Source organism: Cetorhinus maximus, chromosome 1 (genome assembly GCF_964194155.1).
Source record: "Cetorhinus maximus chromosome 1, sCetMax3.hap1.1, whole genome shotgun sequence".
NCBI lineage: Eukaryota > Metazoa > Chordata > Chondrichthyes > Lamniformes > Cetorhinidae > Cetorhinus > Cetorhinus maximus.
In genome coordinates, this window is record NC_135879.1 from 222,462,020 (window position 1) to 222,485,492 (window position 23,473).

Below are 23,473 nucleotides of genomic sequence, written 5' to 3' on the forward strand. Positions count from 1 at the left end.
TAAATGAGCTGCCCGTCCAACCTTAAGGTTGGCGGGCAGGCAAAGAGCCCAGATGGCCTTCACATTTTTCATGGAACCTCATCCACAGACGGGATGAGGTTTTATGAAGTGTTTATAAATTAAATACATTTTTTATTTAATGTTCCTTGACATGTCCCAGCTTATGTGACACTGTCACATGAGGGGACATGTCTTAAAATATTTTCAATTCTTAATGTTTGAGCCTTAAACAAACCTCTGTGCCTCAGGGAATCCCCCTCCCACCTGCATAGGGAGCGCTCAGCGCTTCTGGGCGAGCGTCATGCTGGGCGGGCCTTAATTGGCCCACCCACGTAAAATGGTGGCGCACACCCGATCGAGGGCGCTGATCCGGTTCGCACTCACTCCTGCCCGCCCCCATACAACCCCCCACCGACAGGGGGAAAATTCAGCCCTCGGTGTTAGTTACATTTCAGAGTTATCTGAATAATGCATTCAAAAAGTGGATGGTGGTCCAGTGCAAAGTTGGAGGAGTTGGAATTTTAGTACATGTTTAAAAATAACAATTTAGTACATTAAAATCCTAAAATAGACAAATAGTAGAAAGTTATATTATAGGCTTGTATGTACACCTATTAAAATATACACCACCTAATGATAGTTTTGTTTAAATATGAAGAATGGACAAATATTAATTATTCTAAGTTCAACAAATTCACATCTCATATTTACATAAAATGGATTTAATTTTACAATGAAAAACAAGTTGAAGGGCAAAGCAAACATACAATTTCTGTAACAGTGCTATACAGTCAAAACCTAATAGGATCACATCATTGGGTCACAAATTTGAAGTAATATCTTTAATCACTCCCAAACAACATGCCCTGCCCCCCACCCCAAAAAATAATTTGGGACAGGTTTTACAAATTGGCATAGCATAACAGGAGCTATATAAGAAATCCTTATGTGGCTTTACTTCATAATAGGATCTCCTATTGCAGGAAGCTGTCAGAAACATTCTCTTTCAAATTCTATCCAACATAGAAATATAAAGAATCAAACATCACCATTGAAGGTGGTTCCTCAAGTCTCCCTGAACAACAATCTAACCTTAAGGTAAAAGCAAAAAACTGCAGATGCTGGAAATCCAAAACAAAAACAAAAATACCTGGAAAAACTCAGCAGGTCTGACAGCATCTGCGGAGAGGAACACAGTTAACGTTTCAAGTCCGTATGACTCTTCAACATACGGACTCGAAACGTTAACTGTGTTCCCCTCCGCAGATGCTGTCAGACCTGCTGAGTTTTTCCAGGTATTTTTGTTTTTGTTTTGGATTTCCTTACCTTATTCAACTCTTAAGGTAGTTTGCTCTTTGATGCAATCTTTACATAGGAGTATAGCTTATGATAGGCCAAATGAACATTTATAACCTATCGTGTCCATACAACTGTGAAATAATACTCACAAACCATGAATAAAGTAAAATGTACTGTTCGATGCACAAAATTTATTTTGAATAGAAAGCATAGTGCAACACCGGGACAAAACTAGCAAAGATCTCTCAGCTATTGCTCAAAGACTCGTAAAGATGCAATCTTTTCAGGTTTTGCCTACATTGGTTTTTCTTTCTTTAAATACACTTATTCATCTTATGGATAGATCTTACCTGTTTCTGCCAAATTATAACCAATTAATTGCTGCTTTACGAAATATTTTGGTGTATCACCATTAGTAGCTTTTCCATGTGTGTTGATTCCAGTTCTAATAATATCTCACTATACTAAATATTTTTAGATGTCATTGACAGTACACTCTTCTCAATGTATTGCAGTACGTCTCCTTTCATTTGCTTGCATTAGCAAAAAAGTCAATAGAATGTTGCCTGTTTTGCTAACTTCACGAAAAAGAGAAACAATATGTTTCATTGAGTGAAGCAGTAACCTTTTAGGTCAAACAGTGTTCAAATGTAGGTAAATTCTGTCAAACGGGCCAAAATTTCATTGCCCCCAATGCAATTAGTTAATCACAAAGATTAACTGAAAAACAGAAATAGGATATTGACAATGCCCAAGCCAATAAAACAGGTTAACCAAAAGATTACCTATCTTTCTCTGTAAGCTAGAATCACTAGCACCTTCCCCCCAAAGAGCTACCATCAACTATCATCTCTGGAATAAAACTATAAAAGAAAATGCTGTTAGTTAGTAAGAATCCATACATTTGACATTAGTTAAGAAGCACAATAAATTGGCTATATATCAGTTCATATAAAAATACAAACAATCAGACAATTAGTATTTGACTTTACAATACTTTACATTAACATAAAGTTAGAAAACATGTCTGTGTCTAACTTCAAAAATTAAGATTCAATTAACTGACACTTCTGCGAGAAGCAGAATTTAGTGCCACCTTATCTTCTACATGCAGAGTACCGGCCAACATCCACTAGATGTCTTTGGTAAACTTTGAAAATTTCTCAGCAACATAAGCCTGAAATTGACTACGTCAGTAATGTAAAATGGCTGAAAGAGAGTCTGTAACCTGTTATACACCTGATGTCCTTTAAAAGAAAAATCAAACAAGGTGTAAGATGAGCTACAGGTTCACTGCCAGCTCTTTTACATGATTACTGAGGTCCACCCTCATCCCCATAGATTCATATAACAAAAGCAACATCATTTGGGGGGATGAACATTTGATATTGCCATACATCAGCTTGTACAGTACTATTATCAAATCACTATTATTAAATTTGATTTTGATACCTCTAGACCACTAGAATTGCCATCTGAAAAGCATGGCTGCCAAGCAAGCATTGCTAACTCTGAAGAATTCTGTTCTACATCTTCAGAAACAGATAGACATGCACTGTTTCAAAAAATCAAATACATAACACCTGCAGCAAAACACAAAATTCAAATTATCCTATACGTTCCAAAGCACAGAGATGACTTTCGCTGGAACAGTTATTAAGTTTACTGCCAAAATACCATGTTTTGCAAGGTGCCAACTTCATTAGTGCAATTTAAATGAGGCATTTTCAAATTAATATTTTCTTAATTACTATTAAATTGGGCTTAATGTCCACTAGTGACATCCAAGAGACATGAAGTAGTTTCTAAAATTCATACAGGAGAGAGAATGATATGCAGTGGGCATTGCAATCTCAATTTAACAAACAAATGCTTCGTGCTGATATTACCCATTTCATCAAAAGCTGCAATTACATTACTGACTCCAATTTAGCTCAATACCCGAAATAAATCTGCTAGTCACATATTTTCTTTCAAAGTTATACTTCCTATGTTTGATGAACGATTGAGAAAAATAATTCCTGCAAAAAAGTCTTCAGTAGGATCATGCAAGAATCGCAATATTTCCTTAACGGCAGTACTGAAAAGACCTTAGCTAATGGGCCTCAAATGATGTCTACTCTGGAACAGCATTTTTTTTTAAAGAATTGTAAACTTTCAGAAGGTCATACTTTTCCTCTGATTGCAAAATTTGCAGTGAATCCCTCCACTGAGGTCGTTTACAACACCTGCTTTAACTAAATCTTCCAGGAAATTCCTTTCAGTTTCCACATTGTGCATAGTTTGGGCTTTCATCGCATCCATCTGGACATTTTCATAATAGTGCAATGGGGTTTGTGGTTGGCTAAGGTTGTATCCAAATCCTGCCAAGCTGACTTCGTCACATAAATGCGTAGCTAGAACAACAGCGCTGACTCCCAGTGTAGGAATATTCTAAAATATAAATCAGATAACATCCATGTTACTAATGCAAGACTGATTTATTATTATAAAGTACAAGTCTAGTGCCATATTAAGACAGTAATTAAAATCTGAAATCATTGTTAGTTGCTTTAACAAAGAACACAAAAAAGTATGACAAACAAGCTGACAGAAATATCAGCTGGGTCATGAAACAATGTCCCATATTCACAATAAAGCATCATGCCCACCCACTCATATGCCCCCACAATGTTCGTCACCCACCAGTGGCTATGTAATCTCCTTGGAGAGGCAAAGATCAGAGCAAGAAAAGGGCAGTCACCAAATATATTATGACAACTGCTGGTGGGTGGGTACCATATTGGGGGGGGAAGGGGAAAAGGAAAAAACTCAGTACAGTACATAATACTTTCAGTTTCTGCTTGTTTAGGTTTGCACAGCTACTTCACTATCTTCTAAAATTTAAAATTTCACACATAGGGCAGAATTTAATTGCACCAACAGGAGTCCCACCCACCAGTTGGAGAACCAGTAGGGTAGCGCATCGCCTTTCCACAGGAGGCCTTACACTATTTAGTTCAATCAGACAAGTACCTGGACAGGATTGAGCCTCCCACTGAATTAAGGCTACAGTAAGGTGGGAAACCTACACCTGAGCGTTGTAAGCCAATCAGAGACCGTCTGGAGTACCTACAATGCCAGTGGGAGCAGTAGCCACTGCCAGCATTGTACAGGCACCTATGCAGAGGATCAGCAACACATTCTACGGAGTCAGGTAAAAGTGGCGGGTTGGTGTTTCTGGGGAGAGGGGTGCCTGTTGGTGGGGGAGGGGAGGCGTGAAGCAACCTGTGGGCATAGAGTGTGCAAGAACGAGGGACTCCCCTCACACCTCAGAAGAGCATGGGCAAACCCAGCAGATGCACAAAGATTTGGCATAAAACCATAATAAACTTCAGATTCTGATAAATTTCAAAGCTATAATTTTGCAATTATTTTCCAGTACTACCAAAGAAACTTACTTAATTTTTCAAAATTGAGGGCAGGAAGTGACCCTTAAGTGGCCAATAATTGGCTACTCAAGGGCCTCATTTGGGGTGAGGGCAGGTGGGCCGCCCTAGGCCTCACCCGCCCCCTGTAAAATTGCGGACAGGTCAAGAAGCCTGCAAACCTGCTGATGGGGAGCATAAAATTCTCCTCTGTGCTCCTACTGGCTAGTTGCAAAATCCAGCACTGGCAACAGGCCACTAGCTGGTTCTCAGTCAGGGATTGTTGGGCTCTCCAAGGAACTGCTGATCCACTTGCCTGTCCTGTTGGTCAGGAAATATTATGCAAGAGTCAAGAGTCATACGGACTCGAAACATTAACTGTGCTCCTCTCTGCAGATGCTGCCAGACCTGCTGAGTTTTTCCAGGTATTTTTATTTTGGATTTCTAGCATCCGCAGTTTTTTGCTTTTATAATATTATGCAAGACATTGGGCCCACTCGCCAATGCGTAAAATAACACGCAGTGACGTCAGGCGGAACTCCCGATGTCACCACGCCCCATTTAAATTTTCCAGTAGGCGGGGGCGTAGCAAAATCAGCTGTGCGTCCGCCAACCTGTCAATGGCCAATTGAGGCCATTGACAGAGTAATTAAGCTAATTAATGGACCTACCCGTCCAACCTTAAAGTTGGGGGGGCAGGCCAGGAGCCCCAGTGGGAATTAGAAAAAGCATGAAACCTCATCCACGGGTGGGACGAGGTTTCATGTAGGATTTTTAAAATTTTATTAAAGTTTTTGTAAAAATTATGGACATGTCCCAACTCATGTGACAACTCATTTTTGTCACAGAACAGTCGATCTCCGAGGCAGCACTTAGCCTCAGGGAAAGAGCGCACTCTCAGATTTAGAGATCTTCTCCCCCACCACCCCCCCAGCACAGGGAACACATAGCGCTTCCATGCAGATGTCGCGCTGGGCAGGCCTTAATTGGCCCACCCACGTAAAATGGTGCCACGCCCCCAATTGGAGGCGTGCCTGTGCGTGCCCACCATTCAACTTCGCCACCAACGGGGGCGGGGGGGGATCCTGCCCATAGAAGCCAAAAGAAGCAGGAGAAAAAATATGGCAGCTGCAGGGGCAGAATACTAATTATTAGAATTGTCACTATAGTCAGCACTTAAAAAGATGACACAAGAACATAAAATGTGGAATTACTCAGAAGCTCTGGCAGCATCTGTGCAGAAAGAAATGGGGTTAAAGTTTCAGGTCTGTGCCCATTCCTTAAAAAAATGACAACGGTTGGGAATTTCTTGCAAAAGTCAAAAATTAGAACACTGTGCATTCCTATTCGGCAGTGGTGAAATAATGTCAGAATCTATTGCAGAGCTTATTTGAATATGGCACATCAAGGACAATGACCAATCAGAAGCAGTGCTAAGACCAATAAAAATCAGCAAACACACACTGCCAACTTTCGGATACTTTGCAGAATGTTCAAAAAGATTGAGGTTGGAGAATTAAGGAAGGAAAAGTAACATGCTTTTTCATAGCTTTGCATTTTGTTTCACAACTGTTTGCAGGATCAACTTTGCAACCCCTTCATCATAGTTAACGTCAAGCACTGATTTGTATATAAAATAACTCCCTTTAGCCAAGGCAATGAAGAGCTTAGCTGTACAGGGAATTGGAGAGACTGGACCTGGAGTAACGTATGCCGTTTTGGTCTCCTTACTCAAGGAGGGAGATGCTTGCATTGGAGGCAGTTCAGAGAAGGTTCACTAGGCACATTCCTGAGATGGAGGGGTTGTTATTTGAGGAAAAGTTGAGCATGTTCAATCTATATTCATTTGAGTTTATAAGAATGAGAAGTGAGCTTATTGAAACATTTAAGATTCTGAGGAGACTCAACAAGGTAGATGCTAAGAGGGTGCTTCCTTTCATGGGGGTATCTAGAACTAGGAGGCACCATTTAAAACTTAGGGGTCTCCCATTTAAGACAGAGGTGAGGAGGAATTTCTTCTTTCAGGTGGTCACTAATCTTTGGTATTCCCTTCCTCAAAGAGCAGTGGAGGCTGGGTTATTAAGTATATTGAAGGCTGAGATAGAAGGATTTTTGATCAACAAGGGAATTAAGGATAATGGGGGACAGGCAGGCAAGAAGAGTTGAAGCCACAATCAGATCAGCCATGATTTTATCGAACGGTGGAGCAACTTTAGTGGTCCGAATGGCCTGCTCCTGCTCTTATTTCTGAAGATCTTGCACTGTTCTACTTGACGCAGAAGAATATTCCACAGAAAACCCTGCAGAATTCTCTGACCCAAAGGGAGTTGAATTTTTTACGTAAGCTTCCATTTAAAAAAAATCAGCTGCAGGATGCTCTTCGATTTCTCAATTAGATTGGTCAGTTTCAGTTTCAATGACAGAGGTGTATGCTTGCCTTTCTTTAGCAGCATGCAGTCAAGTGACCAGAAAACCAGCACGAAAAATTTGTCAATGACATGGTTTTGGATGGGGCAGAGCTATTATAATTAGCTTCTACCTGTTTCAGAATAGCTTGTCATATGCAAATGACAAAGGAAATTCTGATGTGGTCTAAAAACTAATATAGCTCATTCAATTTCCTGGAACTTCTGCACTAGCCTAATGTACACACAAATTTCAGACCATTATGATGACTCTAAAATAAAACTGCAATTCAATAAATGACCACTAAGTGGCAGCAGACATCCAATTAACGTTTTTATGTGCACACAATGCAAGTTATATTTTACAAAGGTAGAAGTTGCTAAATTTATTTTTGAAAGGTCAATAATTAAGGCAAAACAAGATGGGATAACAGGCTTATTAATGTGATTTGGAAACACTACATAATTACACTACAAAATGGAAATGAGTTACAACTGCTTTAACAAAATACTCCTGTAGCCTTGCTATTGGAAGAATATTGTTTGTGTGCAAGCATTTATGACCTCAGAGACTGTAAAGTTGACTGATGTGGGAAATGGAAACTTACACTGGTCTGCTGGAAAGAGAGAAATGCACTTCTGAGAATTATAACACATTAATGGAACCGAGCAGAGCAAGCTTTATTTATCTAGCCTGCGCAACGCGGAATGCAAATACCAATGAAATTGGATGACGACTACATCTGAGGGCTGGTGAAGAAACATAAATTTGAGGAAAGGTATTGGAGAACATCTTAAAGAAACAAATAATGAATAACCTGAAGAAATACAGAATTACAGAAGAGAGATTATTCTACAATCTCTGCAGAATTCTCTGAAGAAGCCATACAAGTTAGACAAGGGAAATAAAAAAACTTGGATTCATATAACTCTTCTTTGTGCACCAAACCATTTTGCAGCAAATGCAGCACTTTTGAAATGTGATCGCTATTGTTATTTAGGCTAATATGGAGCCAATTTACAATACAGCAAAGGCAAACCAAAAACAAATAAATGTGTGCCCCGGCCAGAAGACAGGAAGGAATTGTTTTTTTTAAAATTACTCATTCATGAGATGTGGGATTTGCTGGCTAGGCCAGCATTTATTGCCCATCCCTAGTTGCCCTTGAGAAGGTGGTGATGAGCTGCCTTCTTGAACCACTGCAGTCCATGTGGTGTAGGTGCACCCACAGTGCTGTTAGGAAGGGAGTTCCAGGATTTTGATCCAGCAACAATGAAGGAACAGCGATATATTTCCAAGTCAGGATAATGAGTGACTTGGAGGGGAACTTGCAGGCAATGGTGTTCCCATCTATCTGCTGCCCTTGTTCTTCAAGATGATAGTAGTCGTGGGTTTGGAAGGTGCTGTCTAAGGAGCCTTGGTAAATTCCTGCACTGCACCTTGTAGATGGTACACACTGCTGCTACTGTGCTTTGTTGGTGGAGGGAGTGAATGTTTGTGGATGTGGTATCAATCAAGCAGGCTGCTTTGTCCTGGATGGTGTTAAGCTTCTTGAGTGTTGTGGGAGCTGCACTCATCCAGGCAAGTGGGGAGTATTCCATCACACTCCTGACTTGTGCCTTGTAGATGGTGGACAGGCTTTGGGGAGTCAGAAGGTGTGTTCCTAGCCTCTGACCTGCTCCTGTAGCCACAGTATTTATATGGCAAGTCCAGTTCAGTTTCTGGTCAATGGTAACCCCTAGGATGTTGAAAGTGGGGGATTCAGTGATGGTACTGCCATTGAGCATCGTAGGGCGCTGGTTCGATTCCCTCTTATTGGACATGGTCATTGCCTGACACTTGTGAGGTGCAAATGTTGCTTGCCACTTGTCAGCCCAAGCCTGGATATTGTCCAGGTCTTGCTGCATTTGGACATGGACTGCTTCAGTATCTGAGGGGCCCGCTGAACATTGTGTAATTAGCAGTGAACATCCCCACTTCTAACCTTATGATGGAAGGAAGGTCATTGATGAAGCAGCTGAAGATGGTTAGGGTTAGGGCACTACCCTGAGGAACTCCCGCAGTGATGTCCTGGATCTGAGATGACAGACCTCCAATAACCACAACCATCTTCCTTTGTACTAGGTATGACTTCAACCAGTGGAGAGTTTTCCCTGATTCCCACTGACCCCAGTTTTGCTGGGGCTCCTTGGTGCCACACTCAGTCAAGTACTGCCTTGGTGTCAAGGGCAATCACTCTCTCACCTCAGGAATTCAGCTCTTTTGCCAATGTTTCAACCAAGGCTGTAATGAGGTCAGGAACTGAGTGGTCCTGGTGGAACCCAAACTGGGTGCCAGTGAGCAGGTTATTGCTAAGCAAGTGCCGCTTGATAGCACTGTTGTTGATCCATTCCATTACTTTACTGATGATCGAGTGTAGGCTGATGGGGCGGTAATTGGCCGGACTGGATTTGTCCTGCTTTTTGTGTACAGGACATACCTGGGCAATTTTCTACATAGCCAGGTAGATGCCACTGTTGTAGCTGTACTGGAATAGCTTGGCTAGGGTCACAGCAAGTTCTGGAGCACAATTCTTCAGTACTATTGTTGGAATACTGTCAGGACCCACAGCCTTTGCAGTACCCAGTGTTTTCAGCTATTTCTTGATATCACGTGGGAGTGAATCAAATTGGCCGAAGGCTGGCATCTGTGATGCTGGGGACCTCCGGAGGAAGCCGAGATGGATCATCCAATTGGCCCTTCTGGCTGAAGATTGTTGCAAATGCTTCAGCCTTATCTTTTGCATTGATGTGCTGGGTTCCTCCATAATTGAGGATGGGGGTATTTGTGGAGCCTCCTCCTCCAGTGAGTTGTTTAATTGTCCACCACCATTCATGACTGGATGTGGCAGGACTGCAGAGCCTAGATCTGATCCCTTGGTTGTGGGATCGCTTAGCTCTGTCTATCACTTGCTGCTTATGCTGTTTAGCACCTAAGTAGTCCTGTGTTATAGCTTCACCAGGTTGACACATCATGTTTAGGTATGCCTGGTGCCGGTCCTGGCATGCTCCCCTGCACTCTCCATTAAACCAGGGTAGATCCCCTGGCTTGATGATAATGGTAGAGTGGGGATATGCCGGGCCATGAGGTTACAGATTGTGTTCGAGTACAATTCTGCTGCTGCTGTTGGCCCACAGCACCTCATGGATGCCCAGTCTTGAGTTGCTAGATCTGTTCAAAATCTATCCCATTTAGTGTTAGTGCCACACAACATGATGGAGGGTATCCTCAATGTGAAGCTGGGACTTCATCTCCACAATGCCTGTGCAGTGGTCACTCCTACCGTTATTGTCATGGACAGCTGCATCTGTGGCAGGCAGGTTGTTGAGAGGTCAAGTATGTTTTTGCCTCTTGTTGGTTCCCTCATACCTGCCGCAGACCCAGTCTAGCAGCTATGTCCTTTTGGACTCGGCCAGCTCGGTCAGTAGTGGTGCTACCGAGCCACTCTTGGTGATGGGCATTGAAGTCCCCCACCCAGATTACATTGTGCACCCTTGCCACCCTCAGTGCTTCCTCCAGGTGATGTTCAACATGGAGCAGCACTGATTCATCAGCTGAGGGAGGGCCGTTCGTGGTAATTAGCAGCAGGTTTCCTTGCCTATATTTGACCTGATGCCATGAGACCTCATGGAGTCCGAAGTCGATGTTGAGAACTCCCAGGGCAACTCCCTCCCGACTGTATACCACTGTGCCGCCACCTCTGCTGGATCTGTCCTGCCGGTGGGACAGGACATACCCAGGGATGGCGACGATGGAGTCTGGGGCATTATCTGTAAGGTATGATTCCATGAAGATGACTAGGTCAGGCTGTTGCTTGGCTAGTCTGAGAGACAGCTCTCCCAATTTTGGCACTAGCCGCCAGTTGTTAGTAAGGAGGACTTTGCAGGATCGACAGGGCTGAGATTGCCGTTGTCGTTTCCGGTGCCTAGGTCGATGACGGGTGGCCCGTCCGGTTTTATTCCTTTTTTGTGACTTTGTAGCAGCTTGTTACAACCAAGTGGCTTGCTAGGCTATTTCAGAGGACATTTAAGAGTCAAGCGCATTGCTGTGGGTCTGGAGTCACATGTAGGCCAGACCAGATAAGGACAACAGATTTCCTTCCCTAAAAGATATTAGTGAACCAGATGTGTTTTTACAACAATTGACAATGGTTTCATGGTAATCATTCAACTTTTTTTAATTCTAGATTTTTATAGAATTCAAATTCCACCTTCTGCCGTGGTAGGATTCGAACCCAGGTCCTCAGAGCATTACCCTGACTCTCTGGATTACTAGTCCAGCGACAATACTACTACACCATCGCCTCCCCTTGTCAACCTGGCTGCTCTATAAAATTATTATTTTTTAAATGGACTAAGGCTTTTCCCTGATTAGCCATAACTCATACCAGAGGAATTCCTAACCTTCAGCAGGGAGGGGCCAGCAGGGGCTTCGTTATCTTTAAAGAGGCACTAATGCCGGTGTGTATGACAGCAGTATAAAAGTCAAACAGGATCTTCAGCCACAGGAAAACAGCACAAATCACAGGAAGTGGCTGAATTTGTACAGAGTACAGATCTGAACCTACCCTAAGCACAACCTGGTCACATAACAAGAAAGAGAATCTGGCAAACTAGCATTGGAAAGGATACAGTAAAGGGCAGCTTTTGGGTTGATAGGCAGAATTAATTAATTTATGAGAAGCTGCAGAAGCACAGAATGATTACACTAGGAAAGAGAAGATTGGGATAACGGTTCTCTTCTGGTAATTCAGGATCCTTAAGGGTACAGTAATGATACATGGAAAGGTCTAACATTGGAAAGGGATGTAAAAGTGGCCTTGGAAATAATGCAGTGAGAACAAGGAACAAACAGAGCACAAAAACGTAGGTTTTTAGTCAATATTCAATATTACCCATTCCCACAATATAACTGACTATACTTCAAAGATATGGCTTCAAAGGTACTGTGCTTCTCAGTCCATATTGGATGCAAAAAAATGTTTTCAAAAATATCACTATAATATTCTACAGAGAACTGCATTTTTACTTCCCAAAAACAACGAAAGGATATAGATTACACAATCACAGACTAGGGCAACCCTTTATCAAACATCCATAATCATGTCACAGGGCCTTAAAATCATGTTTCTCCAAACTGAAATTTTCTCATAACAATCAGTGAGCAGGAAAGCGGAAATTCGACCCATACCTGGTCCCAGCCCCAGAGTTTTGATCGAGGTTCAGGTAAATGCAGCAGATCGACAGCCGTTTCTCTTATAATCTCAGGGTTCAGAATTCGAAACTGTGATGGCTCAATTGGTACTTCCTCTGCAACTTTCTGCCAGAACCAAATATTTTCCCAAAATGACTAAACGGTAAAGAAAATACTGGAAATTAACAAATGTCTTATGTACAGCTATGTAATTGTTACAGAATGATTTTATGCCAATAAAATTAATTCACCAATCGCTACATATTGCTTAGGCCTAACTTCATTAAAAGTAATACTGGGTTACAACTTTCCATTTGAATTCAAGGTGCCAACATTTACGTTTATTTTGTACAAATTAATTAGTAATTAATTAATAAATAAATAATGAATTCTCATTGAATGTTTAACAAATACTTCAATCAAGAAAATTTACACTTGTATTTCACAGTGCTGTTTGTAATGTTGTGACCACTTTTAGGCAAAGATATATCAAACCTAGACATACCATACTCTGGCAACTGAAACAGCTGTTTTCCAATGTGAACCCTTCATTAGAATATTCACCACAATGCTTTCTTCCACAATTACGTTCATCAGATTGAGCTTTTTTTACTTATTCTTTCACAGGGTGTGGGCGTCACTGGCTAGACCAGCATTTTTTGTCCAACTCTAATTGCCCTTTGTGTTGGTGAGCCACCTTCTTGAACCACTGCAGACTATGTGGTGTATGTAACCCAAAGTGCTATTACGGAGGGAGTTCCAGGATTTTGATCCAGCAACATGATGGAACGACATAGTTTCACAGAGTCACAGAATTTTAACAGCACAGAAGGAAGCCATTTGGCCCATCGTGTCTGCACCGACTCTCCAAATGAGCATTATGACCTAGTGCCATTTCCCTACATTTCACCCCGCACATTGTTTCTATTCATATAATCATCGAATGCCCTCTTGAATGCCTCGATTGAACCTGCCTCCACCACACTTCCAGGCAGTGCATTCCAGACCTGAACCACTCGTTGTGTGAAAAAGTTTTTCTCACGTCATAATGGCTTCTTCTGCAAATCACTTTAAACCTGTGCTGTCTCGTTCTTGATCCTTTCACAAGCAGGAACAGCTTCTCCCTATCTACTCTGTCAAGCCCCTTCATGATTTTGAGCATCTCTATCAAATCTCCTCTTGGCCTTCTTCTCTCCAAGAACAACAGCACAAACCTCTCCAATCTATCTTCGTAACTGAAGTTTCTCATCCCTTGAACTATTCTTGTAAACCTCTTCTGCACTCTCTCCAATGTGTTCACATTCTTCCCATAATGTGGCGCCCAGAACTGTACACAATACTCCAGCTGAGGTCTAACGAGCGTCTTATATAAATTCAGCATCGCCTCCTTGATCTCGTACTCTATGCCCCTATTAATAAAGCCCAGGATACGATATGCTTTATTCACTGCTCCCTCCACCTGTCCTGCCACCTTAAATGATCTATGCACATATACACCCAGGTCTTTCTGCTCCTGAATCCCCTTCAAAATTTCACCCCTTATTTTATATTGTCTGTCCATGTTCTTCCTACCAAAATGCATCACCTCTCATTTCTCCGCATTGAACTTCATCTGCCAGCTATCTGCCCACTCCACCAACTTGTCTATGTCCTTTTGAAGTTCTACACTGTCCTCCTCGCAGTTTACAACACTCCCAAGCTTCATATCATCCGCAAACTTTGAAACTGTCCCCTGCACACCAAGGTCTAGATCATTTATATATATCAGGAAAAGCAAGGGTCCCAATATCGACCCCTGGGGAACTCCACTACAAACTTTCCTCCAGCCTGAAAAATATCCGTTGACCATTACCCTCTGGTTCCTATTTTTCAGCCAATTTTGTATCCACGTTGCTACCGTCCCTTTTATTCCATGGGCAATAACTTTTCTCACAAGTCTGTTGTGTGGCACTTTATCGAGGGCCTTTTGAAAGTCTATGTACACCACATCAACAGCATTACCCTTATTGACCTTTTCTGTTACCTCTTCAAAATACTCCAGCAAGTTAGTTAAGCACTATTTCTCCTTTAGAAATCCATGCTGGCTCTTCCTTATCAACCCATATTTTTCCATGCGACTACTAATTCTATCCCAAATAATTGTTTCTGGAATCCTACCCACCACTGAAGTTAAACTGACTGGTCTGTAATTGCTGGGTTTATCCTTACAACCTTTATTTTTAACAAGGGTGAAATGTTTGCAATTCTTCTTTAGCACCTCCCCAAGTCTAGGGAAAACTGAAAAATTATGGCCAGTGCCCCTGCAATTTCTACTCTCACTTCCTTCAATATCCTTGGATGCATCTCGTCCGGTCCCGATGCCTTGTCAACTTTAAGTACTGACAGTCTATTCAACGCTTTCCACTTATCAATTTGAACCCTTCTAGTGGCAGAGTTTCCTCGTCTGTCACCATGGCCTGGGTAGAGATGGTTGCAAAGTATTCATTTAATACCTCAGCCATGGCCCCTTCGACTATGTGTAAATTCCCTAATCGGCCCTACTCCTCCTTTTACCACTCTTATTATTTATATGCCTACAGAAGACTTTGGGATGCCAATCTTTTTTCATAATCCCTCTTCGCTTCTCTGATATGCTTTTTCATCTCCCCTCTGAACCTTCTGTATTCCTCTTGGTTCTCAATTGTATTTTCTCCCTGCCACCTGTCATGTGCACACTTTTTCTTCTTTATCTTAATTTCAATCTCCTTTTTCATCCAGGGAGCTCTGGATTTGTTTGCTCAACCTTTCCATTTCGATGGAAGTTATCTTGATTGTACCCGAACCAATTATTTTTTGAAGGTAGCCCATTGTTCAACTACAGTTTTCTTTTGTTCAAGTGTATCTGGCCCACCTCCGTTCTTGCCCCATCAAAGTCAGCTCTCGTCCAGATAATTATTCTTACTCTGGATTGTCTATCGTCCTTTTCTATCATCATCCTAAAATGTACAATACAATGATCACTGTTTTGTAAATGTTACCCCACTGACACCTGATCTCTTGGCCCACCTCATTTCCAAGAACCAGGTCCAACAGTGTGTCTTTTCTTGTTGGATTGGACACATACTATTGTAGAAAATTCTCCTGCAAACAATCCAGGAACCTTTGCTCCCTCCACCCTTTCCACTACCACTGTCCCAGTTTATATTCACCCATTATAACTACTTTATAATGCTTGCGTCTCTGCAATTTCCCTGCAGATTTGTTCTTCTATGTTCTTCTCACTATTTGGTGGTCTATAGACTACACTGAGCAATGTAATTGCACCCTTTTTGTTCTTTAGCTCTAGACAAATTGATTCTGTCCTTGAACCCTCTGGGACGCCCTCTTTCTCCAGCACTGCAATGCTCTCCTTAACCAATACCGCCACCCCACCTCCTTTCCTATCTTTTCTGAACACCTTGTACACAGGAATATTTAACATTCAGTTCTGTCCTTCTTTGAGTCAGGTTTCTGTCATCGCCACATCATCATATTTCCAACTTTGCAATCTGTGCCTGCAACTCCCCAATCTTATTTACTATACTCCATGCATTCACATACATGCATAGAACTCGATTTAGATCTTGTTACTTTTTCCCTCACCCCGGCTCCACCTATTAACTTACTATTCTCTATTCTTGTCTTATCTGTCTCTCCCAGTATTTGAAGTCAGGATGGTATGTGGCTTGGAGGGGAAGTTGCAGGTGGTCATGTTCCCATGTTTCTGCTGTCCTTGCCCTTCAAGGTGGTAGAGGTGGCAGATTGGCAATATCAGCTTCCAACTAAAGTAGGTGTGGAGTTATATTATCTTCTCCCAATACTGTGTGGAGGATTAGGGAGAGTTCCTTAAAAACTTAGCATATAATCACAAGAACATAATCATAAGAAAAAGGATCAGGAGTACGCCATTCGGCCCATCAAGCCAGCTCCGCCATTCAATTAGATCATGGTTGGCCTTATCTCCACCTCCTTGCCCGTCCTCCATAATCCTCGACTCCCTTGTCAATCAAAACATTTGTCTAACTCAGCGTTTGAAAAATTCACTGCTCGCTGAATCCCAAGACTAATGACCCTTTGAGAGAAGAAGTTCCTCTTCATTTCCATCTTAAATGGGCGATTCCTTATATTTAAATTGTGGCCCCTAGTTCTAGATACCCGCAGGAGAGGAAACATCCTGTCAGCATCTACCCTGACAAGCCCCTCAGAATCTTATGTTTCAATAAAATCACTTCTCATTCTTCTAAACTCCAATGAGTATAAGCCCAACCTTTCTTCACAAGGCAACTCCTTCATCCCAGGAATCTGCCTAGTGAACCTTCTCTGAGCTGCTTCCAATGCAAGTATATCCCTCCTTACACAGGTCAGAGCTGTACACAGTACTCTGAATGCGGTCTGACTAATGCCCTTTTATATTCCATCCACTTTTCAATAAAAAGCAACATTCAATTTGCCTTCCTAATTACTTACTCCACCTGCATGCTAACTTTTTGTAATTCATCTACAAGGACACCTAGATCCCTCCGAACTGCAGCATTCTGCAGTCTCTCTCCAATTAAATATTATTCCCCTTTTCTATTCTTCCTGCCAATGTGGACAATCTCACATTCTCCCACATTATAGTCCATCTGCCAAATTTCTGCCCATTCAATTAACCTATCTTTGGATACCCTTTGTATCCTCCTCACAGCTTGCTTTCCTAGAGAGAATCTAACCATTTGCCCCTGATATTCAATAGCTTTACTATTGCCGAATCAACATCCTAGAGGTTACCATTGACCAGAAATTGAACTGGACCAGCCATGTAGATACTGTGGCTACAAGAACAGGTCAGAGACTGGAAATTCTGCAGTGAGTAACTCACCTCATGACTGCCCAAAACCTGTCCACCATCTACAAAGGCACAAGTCAGGAGTGTAATGGAATACACACTACTTGGTTGGAGTGCAGCTCTAACTCTCAAGAAACTTGACACCAGAGGAAGCGATGGTGTAGTGGTATTGTCACTGGACTAGTAATCTAGATAATCTAATCAGGCTAGCGATTGAGGTTTGCCAATGGCCCTTGAAGATCTGCATGGACAGTTATTTACAGTGGCAACAAAGTTCACAACTGTGACCCAACTGTATTGCCACAGGGGCCGCTCACCATCTGTAGAGGTCATTACAGAAATCAGCTGTAGTGCTATTGCAAATATCATGCATCAATAAGAAGTGCTGAAATTTTAGTGAATCTACTCACCACTCTTTCTTTTTTAATCATGGCCTTCAGCCAGCTGAAATCTACTCCCTTATACATTACAGCAACAAACAGCATATAAGGATCATAGTCAAGCTCAGATTTTGGTGCTCCCTCTGGATAGCTCATTCTTATAGTGGTTTTGTTACCAACATCTTGAGTGAATCCTTGGACTGGTGCATTGTTCAGCCTAAGTGGGAAGAATATAAATTTCTTGATATGTTTAAAAACTACAAGAATAATTTAAACAATACTATTTTGTTTTGGGTTACATGTATAGTGAGTTTCTAACACTGAATATCAGAATTGGGTTGGTGTGCCATAAGAAACATAGGAGCAGGCCATTTGGCCCTTTGAGTCTGCTCTGCCATTCAATAAGGTCATGATTGATCTGCTTGTGGTCTCAACTCCGCTTTCCTGTCTGCCCATCCTCCCCCACCTCCCCCATAACCCTCGACTCCCTTGTCTATCAAAAATCTATCTAACTAAGCCTTGAACACATTCAATGACCCCGCTTCCACTGCTTTCTGGGGAAGAGAATTCCACAGACTAACAACCCCAAAAAATTTCTCCTGATCTCGGTGTTAAAAGGGAGACCTCTTATTTTTAAACTGTGTCCCCTAGTTCTAGTCTTCCCTACAAGAGGAAACATCTTCCCGGTATCCCACCCTATCAAGTCTCTCAGGATCTTGCATGTTTCAATAAGATCACTCCTTATTCTTCTAAACTCCAAGGGGTATTGCTTGGTGGGCACTGCGGGGACTGGGGTGTTTTATCGACTTCTTTTTGATTTAATGTTGGTAAGTTTCCTTTAAATTTTTGTCTTTTGTTTTTGCAGTTTCCTTTTATGGGGCTGCTTTTACTTTGTCCCTGATTTTGTTAATTTAGTTTTATTTGGTTTGACTCAGAAGAGTTAAACTCCAAGGGGTAAAGGCCCAATCTGTTCAACCTTTCTTCCTAAGTCCTTCATCCCAGGAATGAATAGAGTGAACCTTCTCTGAACTGCTTCTAATGCAATTACACCCATTTTCAAATAAGGAAACCAAAGCTATATACAGTACCTCAGATGTGGTCTTACCAAGGCCCTGTACAGCTGCAGTAAAACTTCCCTACTTTTATATTCCTTTCCCCTTGCAGTAAATGCCAACATTCCATTTGACTTCTTAATCGCTTGTTATACCTGCATCTTAACTTTTTGTGATTCATGTGCCAGGGCTCCCAGGTCTCTCAGTACCACCGAGCTCTGTAACCTCTCATTTAATTAGTATACTGCTTTCCTAATCTTCCTGCCAAAGTGGACAAGTCCACATTTTCCCACATTATACTCCATCTGCCATATATTTGCCCACTCACTTAACCTATCTGTATTTCTTGGTAGACGCTATCTCCACTTGACAACTTACTTTCTTACCTACCTTTGTGTCATTGACATAGCCAGCTACCATACATTCAGTCCCTTCAGCCAAGTCATTGGTATAGATTGTAAATAGTTGATGCCCCAGTACTGATCCTTGTGGCACTCCACTAGCTACAGCTTGCCAACCCAAAATAGAACCATTTATCCCTTCTCTGCTTCCTATTAGCTAACAAATCCTTTTTCCATGCTAATATGTTACGCCTTACATCATGAGCTCTTATTTTGTGTAGTTACCTTTGATGTGGCACCATATCAAAAACATTTTGGAAATCCCAGTACACCTCACCTACATATTCCTCTTTGTCCACCTTGCTTGTTACCTCCCCGAAGAACTCTAAAATTAATTAAGCACAATTTTCTTTTCACAAAACCATGTTGACTCTGCCCACTCCCATTATGATTTTCTAATTATCCTGCTAAAACCTCGATAATGGATTCCAGACACATGTTAGGCTAACTAGTCTATAGTTTCCTGCTTTCTGTCAACATCCTTTCTTGAATAAAGGTGTTATATTTGTTATTTTATAATCTGCTGGGACCCTTCCAGTATCTAAGAAAATTTGAAAGATTTTAACCAATGCCTCTACTATCTCTGCAGCCACTTCTTTTAAGACCCTAAGTTGCAGGCCATAAGATGCTGGGGACTTATCAGCTGTTAAGTCTAATAGTTTTCACAGTACTTTTTCCCTGGTGGTGGTGATTGTTTTAAGTTCCTCCCTCCCATTCACCTCTTGGATTTTCAAATGTCTTTGGGAAGTTTTCTAAGTCGTCTTCAGTGAAAAAAGACTGCCATTTCCTTGTTTCCCATTGTTAATTCCCCAGACTCACTCTCCAGAGGCCCAACACTCGCTTCAGTTTTTCCTTTTAAAATGTTTGTAGAAACGCTGTTTTTATATTTCTAGCTGGATTTCTCTCATACTTTAATTCTTTTTTTCACTCATTTTTTTGCTGGTTCTTAAAATCTGCCCAATCTTCTGACCTGCCACGAAACTTTTCAGAATTGCACAGTGTTTCTTTCAATTTGATACTATCCTTAAATAGATTTAAGGTGAGAGGAGAAAACTATAAAGGTGATGTGCGGGGCAAGTTTTTTATGCAGAGGGTAGTGAGTGTCTGGAATTCGCTGCCAGAGGAAGTGGTGGAAGCAGGTATGATAGTGGTGTTTAAGAGGCAGCTTGACAAATACATGAATAGGATGGGAATAGAGGGATACGGACCCTGGAAGTGCAAAATGTTTTAGTTGACGGGCAATATGATCGGTGCAGGATTGGAGGACCTAAGGTCCTGTTCCTGTGCTGTTCTTTTCTTTGTTCTTTGTTCTTAACACCCTTATTTAGCCACAGATGATGCATCCTTCTCAAAGGCTCTTTCTTTCTCACTGGGGAAAATCTTTGCTGAGAGTTTTTAATTATTTAATTAAAGGTCTGTCACTATATCTCTACTGTCTTACCTTTTAACCTACTTTCCCAACTCACTTCAGCCAACTCTGCCTTCATACCCTTAGGTTTAAAACATTAGTCTGAGACCCACACTTCTCACCTTCGAACTGAATGTGAAATTCTATCATGTTATGAATATTGTCACTATAGACTCCTTTACAACAAGGTTATTGACCAATCTGATCTCATTGCACATTACCAAGTATAGGATAACCTGCCCCCTAGTTGGCATTAGAAGGTACTGCTCTAAAAAAAATTGTCAAGTATTTTCCAGGATACCTTTGCCAATCTGACTTGCCCCTTCGACATATAGATAAAAGTCACCCATGATTATCGTAGTACCTTTCTTACAGGTCCCAGTTATTTCTTCCTGTATACTCTGTCCTGCAATGTAACTACTGCTAGGGAGCCTATATAGTACTCCCGCAAGTGGAGTCTTAGCTTTCCTTTTTCTTATCTCTACCCAAACTGATTCTACATCTTGCTCTCTCGAGCTAAGGTCATCTCTCACTACTACACATATATCATCCTTAAATAAAGGAGCTATCTTTTCCTAGCTTCCTGTATTTCTGAAATGTTAAATACCCATCAATATTCAGGTCCCAACCTTGGTCACCTTGCAACCATATCTCCGTAGTGGCTATCAGGTCATACATATTTATTTCTATGCTAACAATTCATTAATTTTGTTACAAATGCTGTGTGCATTCAGGTACAGAGCCTTTTTAACTGTCCTTTTACCATTTTTGCAATCTCTGGACTGATTTGTTGGTGCACTCTTAAGCCAGAACTAGCACTTCACGCAGTCAGATATATGGTGAACACAAGAAATAGGAGGAAGAGACTATGTGGCCCGTCGAGCCTGTTCCGCCATTCAGTAAGGTCCTGGCTAATCTTGGGCTTCAATTCCATTTTCTGCCTGCTCTCCATGTCCCTTAATTCCCTGAGCGCCTAAAAATCTGTCGATCTGTCGAGCCTTCAATGTGTTCAATGATGGAGCATCCACAACCCTCTGGGGTAGAGAATTCCAAAGATTCGCAATCTTTTGAGTGAAGTAATTTCTCCTTATTTCATGCCTAAATGACTGGTCCCTTATCCTGAGATTGTGCTATGTTTTAGAAACCCCCATCAGCAGATACAATCTCTCAGTGTCCACCCTAACAAGCCCCTTCAGAATTTTGTAGGTTTCAGTGAGATTGCCTCTCATTCTTCTAAACTCCAGAGAATATAAACCCATTTTACTTAGCCTCTCATCATAGCACAACCACCTCATCCCAGGGACCAATTTAGTGAACCGCCTCCAATGCAAGTATATCCTTTCTTAAGTGTGGAGACCAGAACTGCACAGTATTCCAGGTGTGGTCTCACCAAAATCCTGTACAATTGTAGCAAGACTTTGTTATTCTTGTACTCCAATCCCCTTGCAATAAAGGCCTAATTGCTTGCTGCATTTGCATGCTAACTTTCTGCATTCCTTGTACAGGCACACCCAAGTCTCTTTGAATCTCAACACTTACAAGTTTCTCACCTTTAAAAAAGAATATTCTGCTTTCCTAATCTTTTGACCAAAGTGAATAACTTCACACTTCCCTACATTATACTTCATTTGCCATCTTGTTGCCCACTCACTTAATCTGTCTAGATCTCTTTGCAGCCTCTCTGTGTCCTCTCCACAGCTTATCTTTCCACCTAGCTGGCATCATCAGCAGATATGTTACTCCCTGTCTTTTCATCTAAGTTATTAATATAGATTGTAAATAGCTGAGACCACAGCACTGATCCTTGCAGCCTTCCACTATTCACTGCCTGCCAACTTGAAAAAGTCCCATTTATGCCCACTCGCTGCTTTCTATCCATTAATCAATCATCCATCCATGTTAAAATATTGTCCCTAACTCCATGAGCCCTTATCTTAATTATTAACCTTTTGTGTGGCACCTTATCAAATGCCTTTTGGAAATTCAGGTATACTACATCTACTAGTTCCCTTTTATCTACCCTACCAGCTACATGCTCAAAAAACACTAATAAACTTATCAAACAGGATTTCCCTTCAGTAAAACCATGTTGACTTGTTCTAATCATACATCTAGGTGCATTAAGAATTCTTTAATAGATTCCAGGTTGTCCCAACAATTAATGTTAGGTTAACTGGCCTGTAGTTCACTGTTAACTCTCTCCCTCTTTTCTTGAAAAGTGGAATGTCATGTACCACCTTTCAACCTAATGGGACTGTTGTCAAATCTAAGGAATTTTGGAAAATCACAGCCAGCACATCCACAATCTCTGCAGCTAATCTCTTTTAGAAACCTAGGGTGTAGACCATCAGGTCCAGGGGATTTGTTGGATTTTAGTCTCTTAAGCTTTTCCAATTCTTGCTCTCTGCTAATATTAATGTCCTTAATTTCCTCAATCTTTTTAGCTCCTAGGTTACCATCTATTTCTGGTATGAAATTTCTAGTGTGAAAGTTTCTGGGACAGAAACTATTGGTTCAATGCCTCTACCATTTCCTCATTCCCTCCTGTCTCTGGTTTTAAGGGGCCAATGTTTACTTTAGTTACTCTCTTGCTGTTTATATACTGATAAAAGTTGTTAGAATCTGTTTTTTATGTTTCTGGCTAGTTTACTCTCATTCTGTTCTTTCACTTAGTATCAACTTTTTGATGGCTTTCTGCTGGTTTCTAAAACCTCGGACTCAAAACTAATCCCCAGGCTTGCTACTGTTGTTTTGCAATCAGCAACTGACTTGATGAACAAGATTTTTCAAAATGAAAACGATAACATATTTGCGCAACTCTCATGCACAGGTCAGGAGAGGCCATCTGTTCTGGTGATATCACATGATCTCAAGGTATGCTGAATCGCATTTGTCAAAGCACCCGATAAGAAGGTCTAATGGCAAATTGCGTACATTCAAATCAAAAAACATGTAAACACCTTCTCAGCTGTTGACAATCGGCAGTTTTAAATGTGGTGTTGACTGCCTGGTGCCAAGCTTAAGGGCATTCCCTTGTGCCTT

The 23,473-nt window shown here is 41.4% G+C and overlaps 1 protein-coding gene across 4 annotated transcripts in view; it reads right to left on the bottom strand.

Moving 5' to 3' along the window:
- Nucleotides 1–706: 706 nt before the first annotated feature.
- Nucleotides 707–23,473, bottom strand: part of st3gal5 (ST3 beta-galactoside alpha-2,3-sialyltransferase 5) — a 113,224-nt gene continuing 90,457 nt past the window's right edge. For 3 of the 4 annotated variants that reach the window (XM_078553791.1, XM_078553809.1, XM_078553818.1), the window contains 3 exons: nt 17,601–17,787; nt 12,342–12,500; nt 707–3,732 (listed from right to left, as the gene is read on the bottom strand). In XM_078553791.1, the coding sequence (XP_078409917.1) occupies nt 3,457–3,732; nt 12,342–12,500; nt 17,601–17,787 (622 nt within the window). In that variant the 3' untranslated portion in view covers nt 707–3,456. The remainder of the gene's footprint in view (nt 3,733–12,341; nt 12,501–17,600; nt 17,788–23,473) is intronic. The other variant, XM_078553801.1, reaches the window with a different exon arrangement.